We start from the raw sequence: 22,237 nt of genomic DNA on the forward strand, positions 1-22,237 counted from the left end.
GAGAGCTGAAGGATTTGTGTGGAAGAGTATTGTTCAGAATACACCATTATGAACGGAAAGCTGTATACATGGACTACTTGAGAAATATCTAATGGTGTTACCCTTCAATCCCTTCTCTTTATATACACTGAGTTTACAAAACATTAGGAACACCTTCCTAATATTGACATGCACTCCCTTTTGCCCTCAGAACAGCCTCAGTTCGTCGGGGCATGGACTCTATAAGGTGTTGAAAGCGTTCCACAGGGGATGCTGGTCCATGTTGACTGTAATGCTTCCCACAGTTGTGTCAAGTTGGCTGGATGTCCTTTGGGTGGTGGATCATTCTTGATGCACACAGGAAACTGTTGTGCATGAAAAGCCCAGCAGCGTTACAGTTTTTGACACAAACCAGTGCGCCTGGCACAAACTACTATGCCCTGTTCACTTAACACGCTATGAATGGCACACTTACACAATCCATGTCTAAGACATCCTTCTTTAACCTGTCTCCTCCCCTTCATCTATCTGATGGAAGGGAATTTAAGTCACATCATTAAGGGATCATAGTTTTACCTGGATTCAGCTGGTCAGTCTGTCATGGAAAGAGCAGGTGTCCTTCATGTTCTGTACACTCTGTGTGTGTGCGCGCGTGTGTGTGCGTGCGGGCGCATAATCAAGAGTTTGAATTAGTTTTTGGGCGGGAAGGGCTTATCTAACATTACATTTTGTATATGGTTGAAAGCATATACATTATACTTTCTTGGTGTTTCTACCAACACCAGATAAATACTTCAGAAAACATGTTAAGTGTGCTACTGTGTCCCTTTTCTACTTTCATGTTGTCATGTCTCTGTTTTCAAACATGTCAGAAGAAAGTTCAGGAATTACCTCACATTGACCATACTTCATGCTGGGACAGGAATGGCAAAATATGTAAATATATTTTTGGTGTGCAAAGAAAATAAGTATTATTGCGTTATTAAGGATGTCTTGGAAAGTATGGGCTTAAAGGACAAAAGTCCCCCAAGTCATTAAATTCCTCTGTTACATTGTTTGTGTTGTTTTCATGTAACATTTATAGCTCCAACCTAGTCTGTTACTGGTGTATGTTTACACTGCACTTTCTACCATCTTAGTGGGTTAACCATCTGAATCAAGGTAAATATTATGAGTTAACGACAAAGCTGGTGTCAACAAGCAGCAGCAGCTTGTGTTCTGCTTCCCAAATGGCACTATGAAGGTGATGGGGTTCCATTTGGGCACTATGAAGGTGATAGGGTTCCATTTGGGCACTATGAAGGTAGTAGGGTTCCATTTGGGCACTATGAAGGTGATGGGGTTCCATTTGGGCACTATGAAGGTGATAGGGTTCCATTTGGGCACTATGAAGGTGATAGGGTTCCATTTGGGCACTATGAAGGTGATGGGGTTCCATTTGGACACTATGAAGGTGATGGGGTTCCATTTGGACACTATGAAGGTAATAGGGTTCCATTTGGGCACTATGAAGGTGATGGGGTTCCATTTGGGCACTATGAAGGTGATGGGGTTCCATTTGGACACTATGAAGGTGATAGGGTTCCATTTGGGCACTATGAAGGTGATGGGGTTCCATTTGGGCACTATGAAGGTGATAGGGTTCCATTTGGGCACTATGAAGGTAATAGGGTTCCATTTGGGCACTGTGAAGGTAGTAGGGTTCCATTTGGGCACTGTGAAGGTAGTAGGGTTCCATTTGGGCACTATGAAGGTAATAGGGTTCCATTTGGGCACTATGAAGGTGATGGGGTTCCATTTGGGCACTGTGAAGGTAGTAGGGTTCCATTTGGGCACTATGAAGGTGATAGGGTTCCATTTGGGCACTATGAAGGTAATAGGGTTCCATTTGGGCACTGTGAAGGTAGTAGGGTTCCATTTGGGCACTATGAAGGTGATAGGGTTCCATTTGGGCACTATGAAGGTGATGGGGTTCCATTTGGGCACTATGAAGGTAATAGGGTTCCATTTGGGCACTATGAAGGTGATGGGGTTCCATTTGGGCACTATGAAGGTGATAGGGTTCCATTTGGGCACTATGAAGGTGATAGGGTTCCATTTGGGCACTATGAAGGTAATAGGGTTCCATTTGGGCACTATGAAGGTGATAGGGTTCCATTTGGGCACTATGAAGGTGATAGGGTTCCATTTGGGCACTATGAAGGTGATGGGGTTCCATTTGGGCACTATGAAGGTGATGGGGTTCCATTTGGGCACTATGAAGGTAATAGGGTTCCATTTGGGCACTATGAAGGTGATAGGGTTCCATTTGGGCACTATGAAGGTGATGGGGTTCCATTCGGGCACTATGAAGGTGATGGGGTTCCATTTGGGCACTATGAAGGTAGTAGGGTTCCATTTGGGCACTATGACGGTAGTAGGGTTCCATTTGGGCACTATGAAGGTAATGGGGTTCCATTTGGGCACTATGAAGGTAATGGGGTTCCATTTGGGCACTATGAAGGTAGTAGGGTTCCATTTGGGCACTATGAAGGGGATAGGGTTCCATTTGGGCACTATGAAGGTAGTAGGGTTCCATTTGGGCACTATGAAGGTAATAGGGTTCCATTTGGGCACTATGAAGGTAATAGGGTTCCATTTGGGCACTGTGAAGGTAGTAGGGTTCCATTTGGGCACTATGAAGGTAATAGGGTTCCATTTGGGCACTATGAAGGTGATGGGGTTCCATTTGGGCACTATGAAGGTGATGGGGTTCCATTTGGGCACTATGAAGGTGATGGGGTTCCATTTGGGCACTATGAAGGTAATAGGGTTCCATTTGGGCACTGTGAAGGTAGTAGGGTTCCATTTGGGCACTATGAAGGTAATAGGGTTCCATTTGGGCACTATGAAGGTGATGGGGTTCCATTTGGGCACTATGAAGGTGATGGGGTTCCATTTGGGCACTATGAAGGTGATGGGGTTCCATTTGGGCACTATGAAGGTAGTAGGGTTCCATTTGGGCACTATGAAGGTAATAGGGTTCCATTTGGGCACTATGAAGGTAATAGGGTTCCATTTGGGCACTATGAAGGTAATAGGGTTCCATTTGGGCACTGTGAAGGTAGTAGGGTTCCATTTGGGCACTATGAAGGTAATAGGGTTCCATTTGGGCACTATGAAGGTAATAGGGTTCCATTTGGGCACTATGAAGGTGATGGGGTTCCATTTGGGCACTATGAAGGTGATGGGGTTCCATTTGGGCACTATGAAGGTGATGGGGTTCCATTTGGGCACTATGAAGGTAATAGGGTTCCATTTGGGCACTGTGAAGGTGATGGGGTTCCATTTGGGCACTGTGAAGGTGATGGGGTTCCATTTGGGCACTATGAAGGTGATGGGGTTCCATTTGGGCACTATGAAGGTGATAGGGTTCCATTTGGGCACTATGAAGGTAGTAGGGTTCCATTTGGGCACTATGAAGGTAGTAGGGTTCCATTTGGGCACTATGAAGGTAGTAGGGTTCCATTTGGGCACTATGAAGGTAGTAGGGTTCCATTTGGGCACTATGAAGGTTGTAGGGTTCCATTTGGGCACTATGAAGGTAGTAGGGTTCCATTTGGGCACTATGAAGGTAGTAGGGTTCCATTTGGGCACTGTGGAGGTAATAGGGTTCCATGATGTTATGCAGGAGATGGCAATCTTTATATGAGAAGAAATCATTAGAATGCTCTTCCTGTGGCCACTCCTATGTTCTCTATTCTTTAAACAAGGTCACTGCAGTACAGTAGACACATCATTTGGACAGATTATTATTATTCATTTTCATTATCACTACTACTTGGAATAACGTCTCTGATCTCTCAAACAACAGAATAGAGAAGTGACTTTGCTGTGGGCACTGGGAAAAGGAGACTGGGGCCTTACTTGAACATGAGAGTGCTCATTGAAGTTGTCAGAAGAGAGGCTTTCAAAAGAGGAAGGGAGACTGCAGAGAGTTGGAGCACCTTTGCAGATGTTTGTCTTGAAAATAAATCTCCAAGCGTGTGTGTGTGTGTGTTTAAGGACGTGACCGTATTCTAATGAGTCCTGCGTTGTTCTGCAGAGCTCTTGAAGTGTGTCAGTGAAGCTGGGGAACAGATGTCCCCTGGGATTCCTCCACTGCCTCTCCCCTGAGCCGCCAGCAACACAAGTAAGGGCCTCCACTTTCTTCTCCCTGTTGGGCTATTCTATTGCATAGAGTTTTGGCACACAATACAATGTACAGGGACTATATATAACCCTTTAAATATTATTGCAGTTGTGCATCCTTTAACCTTTATGAAATGCAGACAGTATTTAGCATAATTACAGACAGATGATGAATCTTTTTGTAGGGAGGATCGTGTAACATGCAAGGTTGCCATAGAACACAACTAACTGTCAGATTTATAACCAGCCCAGTTAGATACCCATGTTCACCCCATCCAATCTGTCTTTTCACTATTCCACCATAGTGGGGGTTTAACTGCCTATGCCCTATGAATTGAGAATGTTTTTGAATGCGTACTTATGTTTGCCGTCCTATCACTGAAGGCAAGTTTGAGGGAGGTAGTCGTTGAATTCCATGAGATAGGCCCTTTTTGAAAGCCCTCAGTCGAGGTAGAATACAAAGGTGCAATTTAGAAATGTGGTTGTACACTGATGGTTAATTAGCCCATCAACTAACATGTTTTTTATTGCTAATTTAGTTTAGCGGCCAGCTATCTAAACTTGTTATCATGGTCGAATTACTGTCTGGGGGGCCCCCATTGATTAATGTTAGTCAGTCTCACTCAGATATATTAAAAACTGGAAACATTTCTCAGAGTTGTTGCAGGAAATCAAAAAATCAAAAAAGTAGCTATAGTGTGTTTGGGGATAATGTGCACAGTAAAATGGAATCGCAATCAGGAATGTAAAAAACAATGGCATCTGAATGTTGTTTACAATTCAGGAGCTTAATAATTCATGTTGACCATATGTATTTGATAAGCAGATAAAAGTGATAAAAGATGGCATGCTCACTACAATTTCCGTTTTGCCTAATGTATTATTAGTCTAATGTCGCCATCTAGTGGTTAATTGTAGTACAGTGACGGGTACTGCACACATTCTGTGGTCATAGGTCATACGGTCATTGTCGTTTGTTTATGACAGTGTTATACAGGATTTAGGACAGGAGATTAATGAAAAATGTTGTGATAATGGGAAACTAACCATTGCCTTGTTTTGCTAACACGTATTTTTGTTATTTTAGGGTGTATAAATCATTGTGACAAGTAAACTAGTTGCGTTCCTTTCATTGCCAAACAATTATTTTTTTATGACAAATCCCACCCAATTGTTGTGGTTTTTAACAATGCCGCTCGCACAACAATTTAAATCGTTCCCAAACATTCCATGACGGTTTGTTTATCGTAACAACCAACAATCAATCAGTAGTTTTTGTTGGGGGGGTTGATGTCAACCACAAAGGTTTTCTCTCAAATTGAGCTAGCTTGCTAATATTTGCAACAATGGATAGGCATCCCAAGCGAAGAGCTTAAATGACATTCAAGAAAAGTGAACAAAGTAAAAACAAAGTTGACAGTAAGAAAAATGCCAATCAAAGCGAGGGCCCTGCATCTTCAGCAGTGAAGCATCGAGGGGATGGAGAACAGAAGAGACCGGTGGGTTGGCCTAAAGGCAGTGGGAGTTCTGGAAATAGTGAAGCGCTTCAGGTCAGGCCTAAAGTTATACTGATAAATGAGTGGGTGATGGGTATCTAATGCCCACAAGTTCAACACACCTCAAGGAAGACATTCAAGGTTGACCAGTTACATTTGAAAAGGAGAGGGCATCATCATCAGTCATTAAACAGAGTAAAGCCAAATCTGATCATCCCATGAACTCTCAAGTGCAGGTCATGAAGGGGGAGATCCTCACACCTGCTCCAGGTCAGGCCAAGGTAAAAGTTGTTTGAGAACCAACAACGCGTTGTCAAGGATGTCCACCTGCGGCTCCCACTATAGACTTTTCCAAACGGATCCATGTTGTCCACGGAAATGGGATGACCTTCACAGTATTGGATGGTAAAGCCATAACGCTCAGCAAAGTTCCATACCCACCAGCTGTTCATGTGAGTGTTCCACCACCTCCAGTAAAGAAGGTGAACAATAGAGGGATGGATCTCACCATGCCACTATCAGACACAGGTATGAATACGAACTTACCTAAATTATACATACGGATGTTTTGTACTTTTCAGCACATCATTGTCACCTATTGAGTTCATTCACAAACCAATAATCTATGTGAACATTTCCCTGGAAGTAACATGGAGAATAGACAGAAATGGCTATATCAAGAGGCCTATGAATGTGTTCATGGTCTGGGTGAGAATCCACAGGCCTGTCCAAGTCCAGCCCAACAGCCAACAATGCAGACGTCAGTGTGCAGCTAGGAGCAGAGTGGAGCAAGCTCACTGAGGAAGAGAAGAGGCCCTACTATGAGAAAGGACGTCAACATAGCGCAGGCTGTCTACTTACACCATTCAAGTTCATTTAAACATGTATAATTATTGTTTCATATATTTATCATATTTCAAAATTCATATAACTGACCTTTACTTACATCTCAATTGTGTATTCACAATCTTCACCCATAATCATCACAGGTTGGATCTATCAGCCCAGACCTGGAAAAGGAAAGTGCTACACTTCTGTGATGTCCTTCACCCCTCAACCGTCCTGCTGCTCTGCAGGGACAAGTGTTCCTGGGGCGGAGTCTTGTCCCATGACCGTGATGACAATGGTCACCAATACCACCAGCTCCTCTGTTGCATACACATGGGCTGCAGATAAAGCAATAGCTCACTGTCTGGCTATCCCTCACCAGACACACTTTCATTTAGTGCACAAGTATAAAAAAACATAAACCTACAGATTTTAGTCTCTCCATACAACTTACACAGACTACAAAAACACACTTATCAACATGACAAATCTAAAACTACAGTTCATGTTTTAATAGAGATGGATGGCATTATTTTAAAAATAAACATTTTATTGAACCTTTATTTAACTAGGCAAGTCAGTTAATAACAAATTGTTATACCCCAGACGATGCTGGGCCAATTGTGCGCCACCCTATGGGACTCCCAAACACGGCCGGATGTGATACAGCCTGGATTTGAACCAGTGACAGTAGTCACACCTCTTGCACTGAGGTGCAGTGCTTTAGACCGCTGCGCCACTCAGGAGCCACAGTAGCTGCTATAACAGTAAACTGGAATAATACATTGCAGTATGAAGCTTAATACAGTAGTTGTTTTGGTTTGGTCTTCCCCCAGGCTCTAATGTCCAGGGTGATACAGCAGCAGCCTCTGAGTACCAGCCCAGTCTCCACTACCTCTGGTGGTAAGCCTGGAGAACGCAAGCGTGAAGCCAGACACTCTGGCAGCAACCTCGAAGAAGCTCTAAAACCCAGGAAAATCAGCAGTCAACAGGCATACTACAATTCTGCCAGTGTGATTCCCTCTACAATCATGCCATCCAGCTCCAGATGTCTCCAAATACCACTCTCTAACCTGGCTTACCCAGACATGTATCCTCCATCTCCCATGCCACATCCGGTGGGCCTCTTCCCCACCCCTCGCTTCCCAATTTCTCCGCCCTACTTCATGTCTGGACCCCAGTTTTATCCACCAGGGTAAGCAATGCATGCTGTTTCATGTTGAATACCAATTAAGTACTACAGTTTCATGTTGAATACCAATTAAGTACTACAGTATGTAAGTATGCTGTTTGGTGTTTTATAATTGTGCAGGTTAGTGGTGAAAATTGAACTATGGTCATTTGAAACGCCATCATCCCGAGATTCTTTTTTTTTTCTTCAAATCATACCCTTACCCACACGGCCCACACGACCCATACTCCTACCCAGTTCTCCAACCCCAGGAGTTCTCAAACCCCATGACTAATCCTATGTCTACTCCGGGCTACCCCTATGATGACGACTACGATCAGCATGAGTCCACGTTCTCCCTTCCCAACAGAGACTAACCGTTTCGGCAGAGAGGGGAGGGGGGGCAGAGAGGTCAAGGGTAGACCCCCACTACCTCTGAGTTCCTGGGTTAGGTCCCACCACTGGATGTGCATGACCTGGAGCGTCTTCACCAATTCTGCGCCAGAGAGCCCTGCCAGTGTTTAAGAGGTCCAAGTCACCAACGACGAGGACGAGGAAGAAGTACGCGTGATGAGAATTCTCTAGGATCAAACCAAAGTGACATCCTTTAGTAAAATCCCTGATAGAGACGATTTGTTGATTCAGTGAATCAGTACTTTGTGTTTTGTATATATAAACACCAAAAAAAGTTTTGATCTAAAAATAAATGAATAGTTCCTGTTATTCTGAATTCATTTGTTTTTTAAAGATACTGTTTTATGAGATCGATCTCTGCTCTGTACAAAATGACATATTGCAGTATTTTAAGGTGTTTGATAGGAAGTCTTTATTTATGCCTTTTTTGTTCTACAAATACCTAGTTTATAAGGAGAAAGGGGTGCTTTGCTGGTTTTATGCAGACTGTTTTATGCAGACATAGGTACTACTGGCCTATTCGGAGTACTGTGCTCTTTGTATAGAAATCAGATACAAATGCCAATGAGCCAATAATACATGCTGAGTGGTCATTTTTACACAAGTACAGCAAATACTGTACATCCAATGTTGTTAATAACTTGCATGTAACTATGTAATGATGTATTTTTCTTAGTAAATGTAAATGAGGTTATGGTACAGTTGCCTGTCTGGCCATCTGTTTTGAAATTGTTATCCATGAATAGTTAGAAAAGTCCTAACTGAACAAAGACAATCACAGTTGGCTGGACGAGGAGCCCTCTGGGCAGACGATGGCGACTATTTTGTCATCCAATCAGATGTTCTAAATGACGGGCGTATAGTATGATCGATAGGGCATTTGGCCAATGTTGTGTAAAAGTTTGTGTGCGGAGGCGTTTCCAGGAAGAGTCGTTTCATTTTTCTGTAATGGCGGACCACGGAGACGGTGAAAGTATTGTGTTTAACGACAACAGGTGAGGGGATGGCGAATAAAGCCAAGTGAATCATATTTTTCCAGAAGTACTGTTTTCTACGGTTGTTAGTTAGTTTGACATGAATGTGAACGTGTCCTTCCAATGTCTGATTTGTTACATTCGGTGCTGACTATTCAATGTGGCCACGCTAGCAGCTAACATTAGCTAGACTCCCCCCTGACTCGTGGATTTTTCTAAACTATGATGCTATTTAGCTAGCTGCGCGTCGAATTAAATTGCATAACATTAGCAGCCTAGCTAGTTATCATTACTAGCGCTACATTAAGTAACTAACTAGTGTACACATTCGCTAGCTACCCTTACTGTGTTTATGTGCGTATTACCAGTACACATTTGCTAACTACGGTTAGTGTGTTCATGTGGGTATTAGCAGTTTATGTAGGTAGCTAGCTAAAGTTAGTTAGACTGTCAAATTGAACTAACTTAGGATCATAACTTGATTGCATCGTTTGATCCCAACAAGTAATGTGTAGCTAGTTAGACAGTAACATAATTTAGCTAGCTAACGTTAGCCTGATAACATTAATCATGATTTTGTGTGGGGTCGCTAACGTTATCCTGTGTTGCAAACAATCAGCTGGGAACGGGGAAGATGGCAAGCGAGTAGATATAGCAACTAGATGTTGTGTAGTTCGATCGTTATTTTGATTTGGTTCATGAGCCAGGTCCATTTGTTTTGTTTCTAGGATGGCGCAGCAGCAAACGCTGCGTTTCCGCGGCCCTGCTCCTCCTCCAACCCCAGTGATGCGTGGTCCACCCCCACTGCTCAGACCCCCACCTCCCCCCTTCGGTATGATGAGAGGGCCTCCACCACGGGGGCCACTGTTTGGGCGGCCGCCGTTTGACCCCAGCATGCCACCCATACCCCCACCAGGAGGCATGCCCCCACCACTCGGACCTCCTCACCTACAGGTACACCTGTCAGAGATGAAAGGAATCATTTCTGCTATTGAATCCATCCATCTTTTCTATAGAATGCGACTGTTAGACATTTGGTTTGTCAGAGGTATGAATGCGTTGAGAGCCTGAAACTCAGACTGCATTGCAAGTATTAAAGGCTTGGTATTTGAATGCATTTTTTTTTTTTGTGTGTGTTTCAGAGACCTCCTTTTATGCCCCCGCCGATGGGCAGCATGCCCCCACCCCCAGGGATGCTATTCCCCCCTGGGATGCCCCCAGTTCCTGCGGCTGGAGCTCATACTCTGCCGCCTACTGAGGAGATCTGGGTGGAGAACAAGACACCTGAGGGAAAGGTAGAGAATGGCCTCTTACTTAAAGAAAAGCTTGACCCATTTGAATGTTATATTGTTTTTGTGCATCTCCTAGTGATTTCATGTTTTCATGTGTATTGTAGCAATTTCCGTTCAAGCAAGCCCGTATGTCTAGTTTTGCATCCCGGCTGTATTTCTGCCTGCTTGAACGGCCAATAGATCATCACTTAGAGATGCACAGAAACTATATAACATTCACAATGGGTTAATTTTTCCTTTAATTGAGATGTTACGGTAGTTCTCTATTTGAACCTATCTGAATGAATATTTTCCTGTTTCCCCCTAGGCGTACTACTACAACGCCAGGACTCGAGAGTCAGCCTGGAGCAAACCTGAAGGGGTGAAGGTGATACAGCAGTCAGAACTCAACCCTATGATGGTGACCCCGGCTGGAACAGGAGCCTCCTCCAATAGCAGCACTGCAGCCAGCACTACAGCTGCCACACCCTCCCCAGTGTCCACACAGGCACCTTCCCAGTCCCATACCATGAGTACCAGCCCAGACACCAACACCACCTCTTCTTTGTCCCAGACCATCACTAGTGAGTACAGCACTGGGGAAAGGGACATCTGGGTCTTGTTTTAGTTCTCTGGACAGGTCTGATGGTTAGAAATCCTCATGGTATGACAATATAAGACTGATTTAGTGAAGATCACAAAGTTGGAAATGAGTCGTTTTCTGCTTGTCTATTGTTAGTTTTACTATATGTCCAGACTGTGTTGTAACACTCTGCTGGTCTTTGTCCAGCTTCTGCTGCTACAGATCTGCAGCCTGTGGCTTCCGTCCCCTCGAGTGTTGGAGTGACCCCGATGGCAGTGGTCAGTGTAACCACAGTGCCATCCTCAGTGACACCAGTCCAGACTATGTCCCTGTTGCCCCAAAGTCTCCCGACTGGCCTGCCCCACCACACCATGTCGCAGCCTCACACCACGGCCACTATCCCAGGCTTCCCCCCAGGGGTCATGCACCCCTTCAGGGTGCCTCTACCAGGCATGCATATCCCACTGCCCGGTAAGACATGGTCTGCTGTCTCCTCATCCCAAACCTCTGTACCTCCCTTAACATTACTGACCCTCCACCCCTTTTCATACTGTCATTAGTCATCTCTTCGTTTGTTTGTCATCTTAACGTTAGGGCTCTTATTTTTATTCCCTGTACATTTACATTTGTCATTTAGCAGACACTCTTATCCAGAGCGACTTACAGTAGTGAGTGCATTCAGTTTAATCTATTCAAAGTAATAGATTAAACTAATCATTGTAGAGGTAGAATGGTCTCGGTCATGGTTGGAGAGATAAATAAGCAAATCAGTTGAACTTGTATTATTTTTATTTTATGTTTTCTTAACTTATTCCACACAACTCCACATTCAGCTCTTTGACATTTTGTTTATTATTGCACTGTAGTTATTGGAGAAACGAGTCACTTTTAGTCCTGTAGATAGATGGCAGTATTGCCCATGTTCAGAAAAGGGTCAGCTAGTCTTCTGGAGAAAACAAAATGCAGGAGAAAATTAAAATGCCTTTGAGACGCTGTCCTATAAAGAAAGAGGACGTTTTTGTTGACTCACTTTGCAGTTTTTATTACTTCAAAGGTGCAGAAAACCCTCCCGCCACTTCCTGGTTGCTAAAATTCTAATAGTTTGCCTAATTTCAGTTTGTGACAAAACAAGCAGTGTATAGTTCAGAGTCAATGTTTTTTATTTCACCTTTATTTAACCAGGTAGGCAAGTTGAGAACAAGTTCTCATTTACAACTGCAACCTGGCCAAGATAAAGCAAAGCAGTTCGACACATACAACAACACAGAGTTACACATGGAGTAAAACAAACATACAGTCAATAATACAGTAGAAAAATAAGTCTATATACAATGTGAGCAAATGTACCATCTAAACACTGTGAAATGTCTTTTCAGTAACCCAAAATATTGTATTTTCAGCTGTTTGAAACTGGTGTTCAAAAGTAAAAGGTGCAAAAACCAAACTTAAGAACGGGAAGCATAGAAATAGCACACAGAATAGATCTACTGCTTCTTTGACTTGCTTTCAATGAGAATTTTAGATCTATATCTCACATTTCTATGAATTTGGTTGGGTCGTCCAAAAAGTTACATATTGCAGCTTTAAATGTTTCGTATATATTATTTTAATTCAATACTCTGCACATCTACATAACCTAATCAGCACTTTATTCATCCATCTGGTTGTTACCAGGAAGATAATACTACATGTTATCAAAGTGATAGTGGTTGTGGGCCTAGTTTTAATGTGTTGTTGAAATCTGTGTCTGATCTGCCCTGGCAGCTTGCACCTCTCTCCTCCTGTGTCCAACACAATGCTTGCTTGTCCGTTCTTGCAGGTGTAGCAATGATGCAGATAGTAGGCGGTCCCTATATAAAGACAGTCTCCCCCAACCATAACGGTAATTCTTTCAAACATCTCCAGTCAGTATTCTGTTAGATGACATGTTCAATTCTGCTTAGAATTTTTTGGGCTCTTTTGGCACTGCCAAACAATGTGGAGTATTACTGTTGATTTTTTTTGATAGTTTTATTTCTTCAACATTAGTGAGTTAGACATTTTAGGACTTTCTGTCTTGTGTTAAATGCTTTTTTTAAAGAGGAGATTTGGGAAGGAGGCATTTTGGTCCTTGTATAGTGTTGAACAACCAATAGCTGTTTGGACATAACCGTAATGTGGACATAACCGTAATGTGGACTTGCGTCAGTACTGTCTCCGTTATACTGTTTTTAGCTAGTTGACTTTTTGCAGGGTTCGATTTTTGAGTGGTAATTTAGTCACTGGTGTATATAGGCCCTTGTTTTGACAGGCAACACACCTATTTTAGGTTAGGTTATTTTCCCTTTAGTACAGGAAATTCACATTTTATTAATGTTGTATGGTCATTTGATAATCATTTTCTTCTTGTGGCATGCCTTGGTGTGTTTTTGTTAACATCTCAGTGGCTCCGTTTTAGATGTTACTTGTGTACTCATGGCTAAGCAGAGAAGGCCCTTGATTTACAATTTGAAAATTAGGTCTAATTGTTGGAACTAAGACCTTTATATTTCAGGTGAATTCTTATGGGCTCTAAACTACATACAGTGCATTCGGAAAGTATTCAGACCCCTTTACTTTAACACATTTTGTTACATTACAGCCTTATTCTAAAAGTATACAAAAAAATCATTCCTCAATCTACACACACTACCCCATAATGACAAACAAAAACAGGTTTTCTGAAAATATTGCTTAAAAAAAGGAAATATCACATTTACACATCATGCTACAAGCTTGTCACACCTGTATTTGGGAAGTTTCTCCCATTCTTCTCTGCAGATCCTCTCAAGCTCTGTCAGGTTGGATGGGAAGCGTTGCCGCACAGCTATTTTCAGGTCTCTCCGGAGATGTTCGATCCGGCTCAAGTCCGGGCTCTGGCCGGGCTACTCAAGGACATTGAGACTTGTCCTGAAGCCACTCCTGTGTTGTCCTAGCTGTGTGCTTAGGGTCGTTGTCCTGTTGGAAGGTGAACCTTCACCCCAGTCTGAGGTCCTGATTGCTCTGGAGCAGGTTTTCATCAAGGATCTCTGTACTTTGCTCTGTTCATCTTTCCCTCGATCCTGACTCGTCTCCCAGTCCCTGCTGCTGAAAACATACCCAGAGCATGATGCTGCCACCACCATGCTTCACCGTAGGGATGGTGCCAAGTTTCCTCCAGACGTGACGCTTGGCATTCAGGCCAAAGAGTTCAATCTTGGTTTCATCAGACCAGAGAATCTTGTTTCTCATGGTCTGAGCATCTTGAGGTGCCTTTTGGCAAACTCCAAGTGGGCTGTCATGCCTTTTACTGAGGAGTGGCTTGCGTCTAATTGGTGGAGTGCTGCAGAGATGGTTGTCCTTCTGGAAGGTTATGCCATCTCCACAGAGGAACTCTAGAGCTCTGTCAGAGTGACCATCGGGTTCTTGGTCACCTCCCTGACCAAGGCCCTTCACCCCTGATTGCTCAGTTTGGCCAGGCGGCCAGCTCTAGGAAGAGTCTTGGTGCTTCCAAACTTCTTCTATTTAAGAATGATGGAGGCCACTGTGTTCTTGGGAATCTTCAACACCGAAGAAATGTTTTGGTCCCCTTCCCCAGATCTGTGCCTCGACACAATCCTGTCTCGGAGCTCTACGGACAATTCCTTCGACCTCATGGTTTGTTTCTTGCTCTGACATGCAACTGTGGGACTGTATATAGACAGGTGTGCCTTTCCAAGTAATGTCCAATCAATTGAATTTACCACAGGTGGACTCCCAAGTTGTAGAAACATCTCAAGGGGGATTAATGGAAACAGGATGCACCTGAGCTCAATTTCAGTTCTCATAACAGTGTCTGAATACTTATGTAAATAATGTCATTTGCAAACATTTCTTAACCTGTTTTCACTTTGTCATTATGGGGTATTGTGTGTAGATTGCAACAAAAAAAAAGATATATATTAAATACATTTTAGAATAAGACTAACGTAACAAAATGTGGAAAAAGTCAAGGGGTCTGAATACTTTCTGAAGGTACTGTACATCCTCAGGACTTTAAAAAACGAGCTACACAAGTTCTAGTAAAAGTGTCAACACAGCATCTTTTTCCTTTTGGACCCTTTTACCCAAATGGAAGTAGATGCCCTGCCCGTCCCCTGCTTCATGGCTGGCGTTGGTTACATGTGCAGTAGAATGGCTTTATCAGACAGGAATGTGTCTTAAGAAGTATTCTGTGTGTATTTCACCTTCCACAGGTATGCTGCCTGGCATGGGCCCTCCTCTTGTTCCCATGATGCACCACCCTCAGTTGGCCCTGGCGGCACCCGCCTTGTCAGGCCTCCAGTTCCCGGAGTGGTCTGAGTACAAAACAGCCGACGGGAAAACCTACTACTACAACAACCGCACACTGGAGTCCACCTGGGACAAACCCCAGGAACTACGGGACAAAGGTTGTTCTACTTAAAGCTTTGGATCTCTCCAACCAGCTAGCATTCATGCTCGACTGGTTAAGTGAGGTTTTAGATGTTGCATATCTAATGTGTGTGAAATTTTCCTCTCCGGTAGAGAAAGAGGCAGAGAAGGCCAAAGAGAGACAGCAGGCCCTGGAGGAGGAGGCTATGGAGATGGAGGATGAACAGCCTAAAATAGAGCTTCCTAAGGAGGTGAAGGAGGTGAGAGGAGAGCTGGGGCCGTCTACTAGTCACATCATTCTGGCCTGCATTTTATCATTTGAAACGGTGTATTATTAATGTCATCTACCTTAATAAAAGTTGTTCCTTTCATTGAGCAGGTTAAGGAGGAGGAGATGACTGAAGAGGAGAAAGCAGCACAGAAAGCCAAGCCCGTGGCCACTAACCCAATACCTGGCACTCCCTGGTATGTAACAAAAAGCTAAGCCCATGGCCACTAACCCAATACCTGGCACTCCCTGGTATGTAACAAAAAGCTAAGCCCATGGCCACTAACCCAATACCTGGCACTCCCTGGTATGTAACAAAAAGCTAAGCCCATGGCCACTAACCCAATACCTGGCACTCCCTGGTATGTGCCACTGATGGCAACAGAGCTATGTGCCGTTTTATGGAGGCTGAACTTGCATCAGTCACGCCCTGGTGCCCTATTGAACTTGTATGTATGTGTGTGTGTGTGTGTGTGTGTGTGTGTAGGTGTATTGTGTGGACCGGTGACGAGCGGGTGTTCTACTACAACCCCACCACGCGTCTCTCCATGTGGGACCGGCCAGAGGAGCTGGTGGGACGGGCCGATGTTGACAAGAACATCCAGGAACCACCTCATAAGAGAGGCCTGGAGGACGTCACCAGGAAGCTGGGTACGACCACACACAGGCACACTCTCATCCTGCCTCTGTAGGTGTTCATGACGATGGCCTCATCACTTCTCTCCCTCAGGAATCAGCAAAGAGGAGCTGGAGCAGGCAGCAGAGGAAGCTCTGGAGGATGAGCCTGTGAAGGCCAAGAAGAGGAAGTAAGTCCCCAGTCCTCTCCACCCAAGGGCCCAGCACACTTTACTAGGGGCCAGTAACAGCATGACGAGGCTCTCAGTCATTCTTCATCATCTGAACAGATAAAACAGCATGTACAAATTGAAATCAATCCATGATGTACTCTGGCAAAAAATATCTCAGTTCTTAGTTTAAGGTTAAGTTAGGGTGTTTGGTCGTGAACCCTAAATTGCTTGATTTTTGTATTTTCCTCTGGGGGTGAAGGGACTGAGTCTTTCTGTGGGAAGTCGTTTTTAACCCAGCTTGTACTGACTTAGTAAAGCCTATGATGTCTTCACTGGTTCTGTTAAAGTGGTCAATCGATGGTCACTGTCCAGGTTACCCAATCAGTCACTGTTTCCCATCAGTGCCCTCCAAGCCTGCCTCTCCCGCTACCCTAAACACTGGTCCCGTTGCACAAGAGACTATTGTTCAGGGAAAAGGCCTGTAGAACACATGGTGATGCCAACATGGGCCTCCAAGGTAACCCACCTTGCTTGACCTCCTTCTTCTAGAACTACTGCTTTAGGATCCCCAATGAGCAAATGAAGACGTTCACCTCCCTGCCCTGTCTCACCATAGCTATATGTGATAATGGAACACTAAATACAAATACAACACCGTCAATATCAGTGGTCAGGTATTTGACAAATCCTCCCTCTCTCTTTATAACCTGTAGGACCTGTGCAAGACCCAACTTATATCATTTGGAGTCCACTCATTTGGTAGAGATGGCCGATAATTGATCAGTCAAGTATAGCAGAACACCTGGGTAGAGAACATAGAAGAACACACTATCATTTCTCCCCGGTCTATCAGTAACCCTCCCCTGTGCCTGGGCCTTGACATCTTCCCTCTGCTTACAGGAAGGAGGAAGTGATGAAAGAGGCGGACTCTGAGAAAGAGGCAGCCATGGAGGCAGAGCTGAAGGCGGCCCGAGAGCGGGCCATCGTGCCCCTGGAGAAGCGCATGACACAGTTCAGGGACATGCTGCTGAAGAGAGGGGTAAAACACTTCAATCCAACGCAATACTGTAACGTTAGACACATTAATCTGAATGGAAGCCCACCAAGGTACACTCTTAAGTTAATTCTCCTTGTCTTTGGTGTACTGTTTTATTCCTGTTCTTCCTGCCTCTATCCCTGACCTCTATCTTATGCCCAGTTGATTGACAAGTACATTTCTGCTTATGTTTTGGTAATACTTCAAAAAATACATTCATAAAAGTTAAACATGTTATGTACACATCTATAATAGTGTTGAATTGTAATGATAGACTAAGAATTTAACATTTCACTATTCTATGTAGGGAAGAAATTATTTTATATCTATTTATTGTACATAATGGTGACTTTTTAAAAATGATATCTATTTGTTGAAAATGCCATATGCACATGCTGTACTGGAGTTGATCAGTGTTTGGTTTTTCCAATACATTCATCAGATCTATATGTCTCCAGGCCTACCCTGCCAATGGCGGTCTTTATGTTCCTTGTTTACAAACTGGCATGCAGAGCTAGCTTGATGTCATTATGTTGTCATCTCCTCTAATTTGGGATCAGCTTTCATGTGTTCAGCTTCCTGTTTCTGTATTACATGAATTATGTATCAACTTCTCTATCCTAGTTGTTCAGACCCAAAAGAGGCATATTGCAACTCTGACGCATCCAAAGCAGAGATTAAAAACTAATTGGATTGTAAAATGTATTAAACTTCCCTAGCAGGGGAGTTATTGGTGCTGCTCTCTGGAGCCTTTTCCGAGAGTACCACCAGGCATGATGAAGACCTTTATTGCATTGTTCCTTTGGGTGTCACTAGTTTGAGGAGTAGAGCGTGACTCATTCCAACCCTTTTAGATTTGAGGGGGATTGATTGGGCCGACGGGGGATTATTTTCCCTCGAAGGAAATCGATTTGACTGAGTGTTATGTGAATGTTGTTGAAGCCCACCTTGATTGGCCTGGTCTCACGCCCTTTAACCCCATGCCCACAGGTCTCAGCGTTCTCTACGTGGGAGAAAGAGCTGCACAAGATAGTTTTTGATCCTCGATACCTGCTGCTTAACCCCAAAGAGAGAAAGCAGGTATTGTAAACTAACAGAACTCATTTATCCATTAAGTTTTTATTTGTTTCCATATTCAGTCATGTTATGAGCTGTGTTTCCCTTTGAGGAAAGATCAGAGCTCTGCAATCAGGTAATATATATGTATTTCCCAAGGGGTTACCTGCCAGTCCTGTCTTTATTTATGCTAACTGTTGTTCCCTGCATGTCTGCTGATCCTGTGCAGGTGTTTGACCAGTATGTGAAGACCCGAGCTGAGGAGGAGAGGAAAGAGAAGAAGAATAAACTGATGCAGTCTAAGGACGAGTTCAGGAAGATGATGGAGGAAGCCAAGCTCACTGCCAGGTCAGACCTCACTACAAACACTAGTTAATACGTTACCAGTCAGGCGGTGTAGTTGACGCGGGACCAGTCGGGCGGTGTAGTTGACGCGGGACCAGTCGGGCGGTGTAGTTGACGCGGGGCCAGTCGGGCGGTGTAGTTAACGCGGGGCCAGTCGGGCGGTGTAGTTGACGCGGGGCCAGTCGGGCGGTGTAGTTGACGCGGGGCCAGTCGGGCGGTGTAGTTGACGCGGGGCCAGTCGGGCGGTGTAGTTGACGCGGGGCCAGTCGGGCGGTGTAGTTGACGCGGGGCCAGTCGGGCGGTGTAGTTGACGCGGGGCCAGTCGGGCGGTGTAGTTGACGCGGGGCCAGTCGGGCGGTGTAGTTGACGCGGGGCCAGTCGGGCGGTGTAGTTGACGCGGGGCCAGTCGGGCGGTGTAGTTGACGCGGGGCCAGTCGGGCGGTGTAGTTGACGCGGGGCCAGTCGGGCGGTGTAGTTGACGCGGGACCAGTCGGGCGGTGTAGTTGACGCGGGGCCAGTCGGGCGGTGTAGTTGACGCGGGACCAGTCGGGCGGTGTAGTTGACGCGGGGCCAGTCGGGCGGCTAGTGTCTCTCAGGGAACTAAAAGTTGCTGTGTTTGTTTCAGGACAACATTCAGTGAGTTTGCCTCCAAGCACGCCAAGGACCCACGGTTCAAGGCCATAGAGAAGATGAAGGACCGGGAGGCCATATTTATCGAGTTCATGACCGCTCTCAAGAAGAAAGAGAAGGAGGACTCCAAGAACAGAGGAGAGAAGGTGAGTGCTGGACTGGAAACCTCCATGGCCACTGAAAACTGGACAAGTAGCTTGTCCTGGATGGTGTGCTTAGTGAAACCTGGAAACGTTTGGAATATCTGATCGTGTCTATGTTCCTATTGTAAACCTGGTCTCTGTCCCAGGTGAAGCAGGACTTCTTTGAGTTGCTTGGTGACCACCAGCTGGACGGAGGGCAGCGCTGGAGCAAGGTGAAGGACAGGCTGGAGGGAGACCCTCGCTACAAGGCTGTGGAGAGCTCCAACACCAGAGAGGAACTCTACAAGCAGTATGTGGACAAGCAGGCCAAGGTGGGAGGAACAGGATACTGCCCTTACTGCTCATATACTCACTGACTCCAGCTTGTCATCAGACATTTAACCCCATTCAGTGTCACGCTCTGAGATGCTGTTTAGCCTGTTGACGCGATGGGTGTCATGACGCCTGTGATGATTGCATTCCTCTGTGTATATGATGATGCTGCCAGAACATGTTTTTGATGGTGTCTCTCTGCTGCCAGAACATGGACTCTGATAAGGAGAAGGAGCTGGAGCGCGCCGCCAGGATAGAGGCCAGTCTGAGGGAGAGGGAGCGCGAGGTCCAGAAGGCCCGCTCTGAGCAGACCAAGGAGATCGACAGAGAACGGGAGCAGCATAAGAGGGAGGAAGCCATCCAGCACTTCAGAGCCCTCATGTCAGATATGGTGAGCTCACACCATCCGCTGAAGTTGGTTTACCCAATAAGGGACAGGACTACATTTGTAGCTGAGAACTTGGGTGAATCAAACATGTATTTAGATTAAACCCAGTTTGATATGGCCACTGGAAGATCACCTCAGCCAGGCAGATCAGAGACAAGAAAGGAAACTTTGTTTTTAGATTGACCTTGTTAATGACCAGACTTGTACACTGATTTGTATTATGTGGATGAAGAACCATGTGCCAGGTCTTAATGCTGCTGGTGTTTGTTGTGATCAGGTGAGGTCATCTGACGCGTCGTGGTCAGACACCCGGCGTAACCTGCGTAAGGACCACCGCTGGGAGTCAGCCTCTCTGTTGGAGAGAGACGAGAAGGAGAAACTGTTCAACGAACACGTTGAGGCACTCTCCAAGAAGAAGAAGGAGAACTTCAGACAGCTACTGGACGAGACCGTCATGGTGAGAGACAACGTTTGGGCTGGTGTTACGCTCTCATTACAGGGCATATATGTACACCGACACAGCTGCATTCAATGCTAACTCATCGCAGTCCATCTGTATTAACCTGCTGCTGATATAAAGGTGGTACTGTAAACCTCAAGTCATATCCTGTGTGCATGTCATTCAGAGTGTATTGTCCTGTGACGGATTACTTGGTAGTACGTGCTTTGATTGAGTGTTTGCCACAGATCACGCTGACCACCACATGGAAGGAGGTGAAGAAGATCATTAAAGAGGATCCTCGCTGTATCAAGTTCTCCAGTAGTGACAGAGTAAGACCTTTCTCTTTTACCTTGCTGTGTTCTACTGGTTGTGTCAGCCACCCATGTACTCTGTGTTCTACTGGTTGTGTCAGCCACCCATGTACTCTGTGTTCTACTGGTTGTGTCAGCCACCCATGTACTCTGTTAACACCTGGCAAAGACTGATCGGTTCGTCTTCTTTTGGTTTGTAGAAAAAACAGAGGGAGTTTGAAGACTACATCAAAGACAAGTACATCACAGCCAAAGCTGACTTCAGAACACTTCTGAAAGAGACCAAGTTCATCACATACAGGTGAGTACAGCAACACGGGCTGGATTGTGACATTCTCACACTGGTAGCTGAGTGAATATGTATCACAGGTTGGTTCATTTTAATGGCGTTTATACTTGTGTAAATTAGGTGTATTTAAGACTGGAGAGTTTTAAACAATTATTAGATTGAGTCAGTAGGAGGTGCTATTGGTCCATCTGCATTGCCTCTTTACTGACCCCCCCCCCCATGTTGTCGTCCTCTCAGATCGCGGAAGTTGCTCCAGGAGTCTGACCAGCATCTGAAGGATGTGGAGAAGGTTCTGCAGAATGACAAGCGTTACCTGGTGCTGGACTGTGTCCCGGATGAGAGGAGAAAACTCCTCATGTTCTACATTGAGGATCTGGACCGCCGGGGTCCCCCTCCTCCCCCCACCGCCTCGGAGCCCACGCGCCGCTCCACCAAGTGACCAGAGACTGCTAGGAAACCTGAGCATGAACCAGCCCTTCACCTGTTCTAGTGCAGTATTAAACTGTAATGTCCTAATGTGGTAAACCTGGAACATCCCTGTATTAGTGGCTCTCCTCCTGCCTACAGGGCCTGATGATGTGCCACTGCTCTAACCCCTGACCTCTGACCTTTGGCTCAGCTGAGGTCAAAGGGATCGGCGTAGTAATACATCTGCAGCCACCTATGACATGTTAGACGACAACTGTAAATGATGAACTCTGCTGTTTCTGTGACTCAAGGCATTGCAGCCTTAGTAACTGTTTTTAGGGTGTCGTTGACATCGACCAACTCACAGTACAGTTTGAATGTTAACATTTCTTCTCAGTGGTTTAATTTTGATGCGTTGCTTTTTCTGTACATGTTTACTGGAATAAAGGCAACTTTTCTTTTTTTAACAATGCAGTCCTGTGATATGTTAATAGTTCATCTAAAATGTTTAAACTCGGTTCCTGGGATCACTGAGCCCATAATAAA

The 22,237-nt window shown here is 45.0% G+C and overlaps 1 protein-coding gene across 1 annotated transcript; it reads left to right on the forward strand.

Moving 5' to 3' along the window:
• Positions 1-8,962: 8,962 nt before the first annotated feature.
• LOC115153959 (transcription elongation regulator 1) lies at positions 8,963-22,161 on the forward strand. Its single transcript, XM_029699683.1, has 21 exons — positions 8,963-9,053; positions 9,761-9,986; positions 10,175-10,327; positions 10,632-10,887; positions 11,094-11,357; positions 12,706-12,768; positions 15,119-15,313; positions 15,429-15,535; positions 15,655-15,740; positions 16,031-16,194; positions 16,274-16,349; positions 17,232-17,370; positions 18,358-18,447; positions 18,653-18,771; positions 19,394-19,544; positions 19,688-19,852; positions 20,062-20,244; positions 20,519-20,698; positions 20,929-21,012; positions 21,195-21,295; positions 21,521-22,161. Exons 1-21 carry the CDS (start codon positions 9,007-9,009, stop codon positions 21,720-21,722), a joined length of 3,051 nt encoding a protein of 1,016 aa, XP_029555543.1. The 5' UTR covers positions 8,963-9,006; the 3' UTR covers positions 21,723-22,161.
• The last annotated feature ends 76 nt before the right edge of the window (positions 22,162-22,237 follow it).

The sequence above is a fragment of the Salmo trutta genome, chromosome 19, assembly GCF_901001165.1.
Source record: "Salmo trutta chromosome 19, fSalTru1.1, whole genome shotgun sequence".
Lineage (NCBI taxonomy): Eukaryota > Metazoa > Chordata > Actinopteri > Salmoniformes > Salmonidae > Salmo > Salmo trutta.

Coding starts and splice junctions, on each gene's coding strand:
- LOC115153959 (XM_029699683.1), top strand. CDS start 9,007: ATGGCGGACCACGGAGACGGTGAAAGTATTGTGTTTAACGACAACAG. Junction 9,987..10,174: donor TCGGACCTCCTCACCTACAG/GTACACCTGTCA, acceptor TGTGTGTTTCAG/AGACCTCCTTTTATGCCCCC. Junction 19,545..19,687: donor CCAAGAACAGAGGAGAGAAG/GTGAGTGCTGGA, acceptor TCTCTGTCCCAG/GTGAAGCAGGACTTCTTTGA.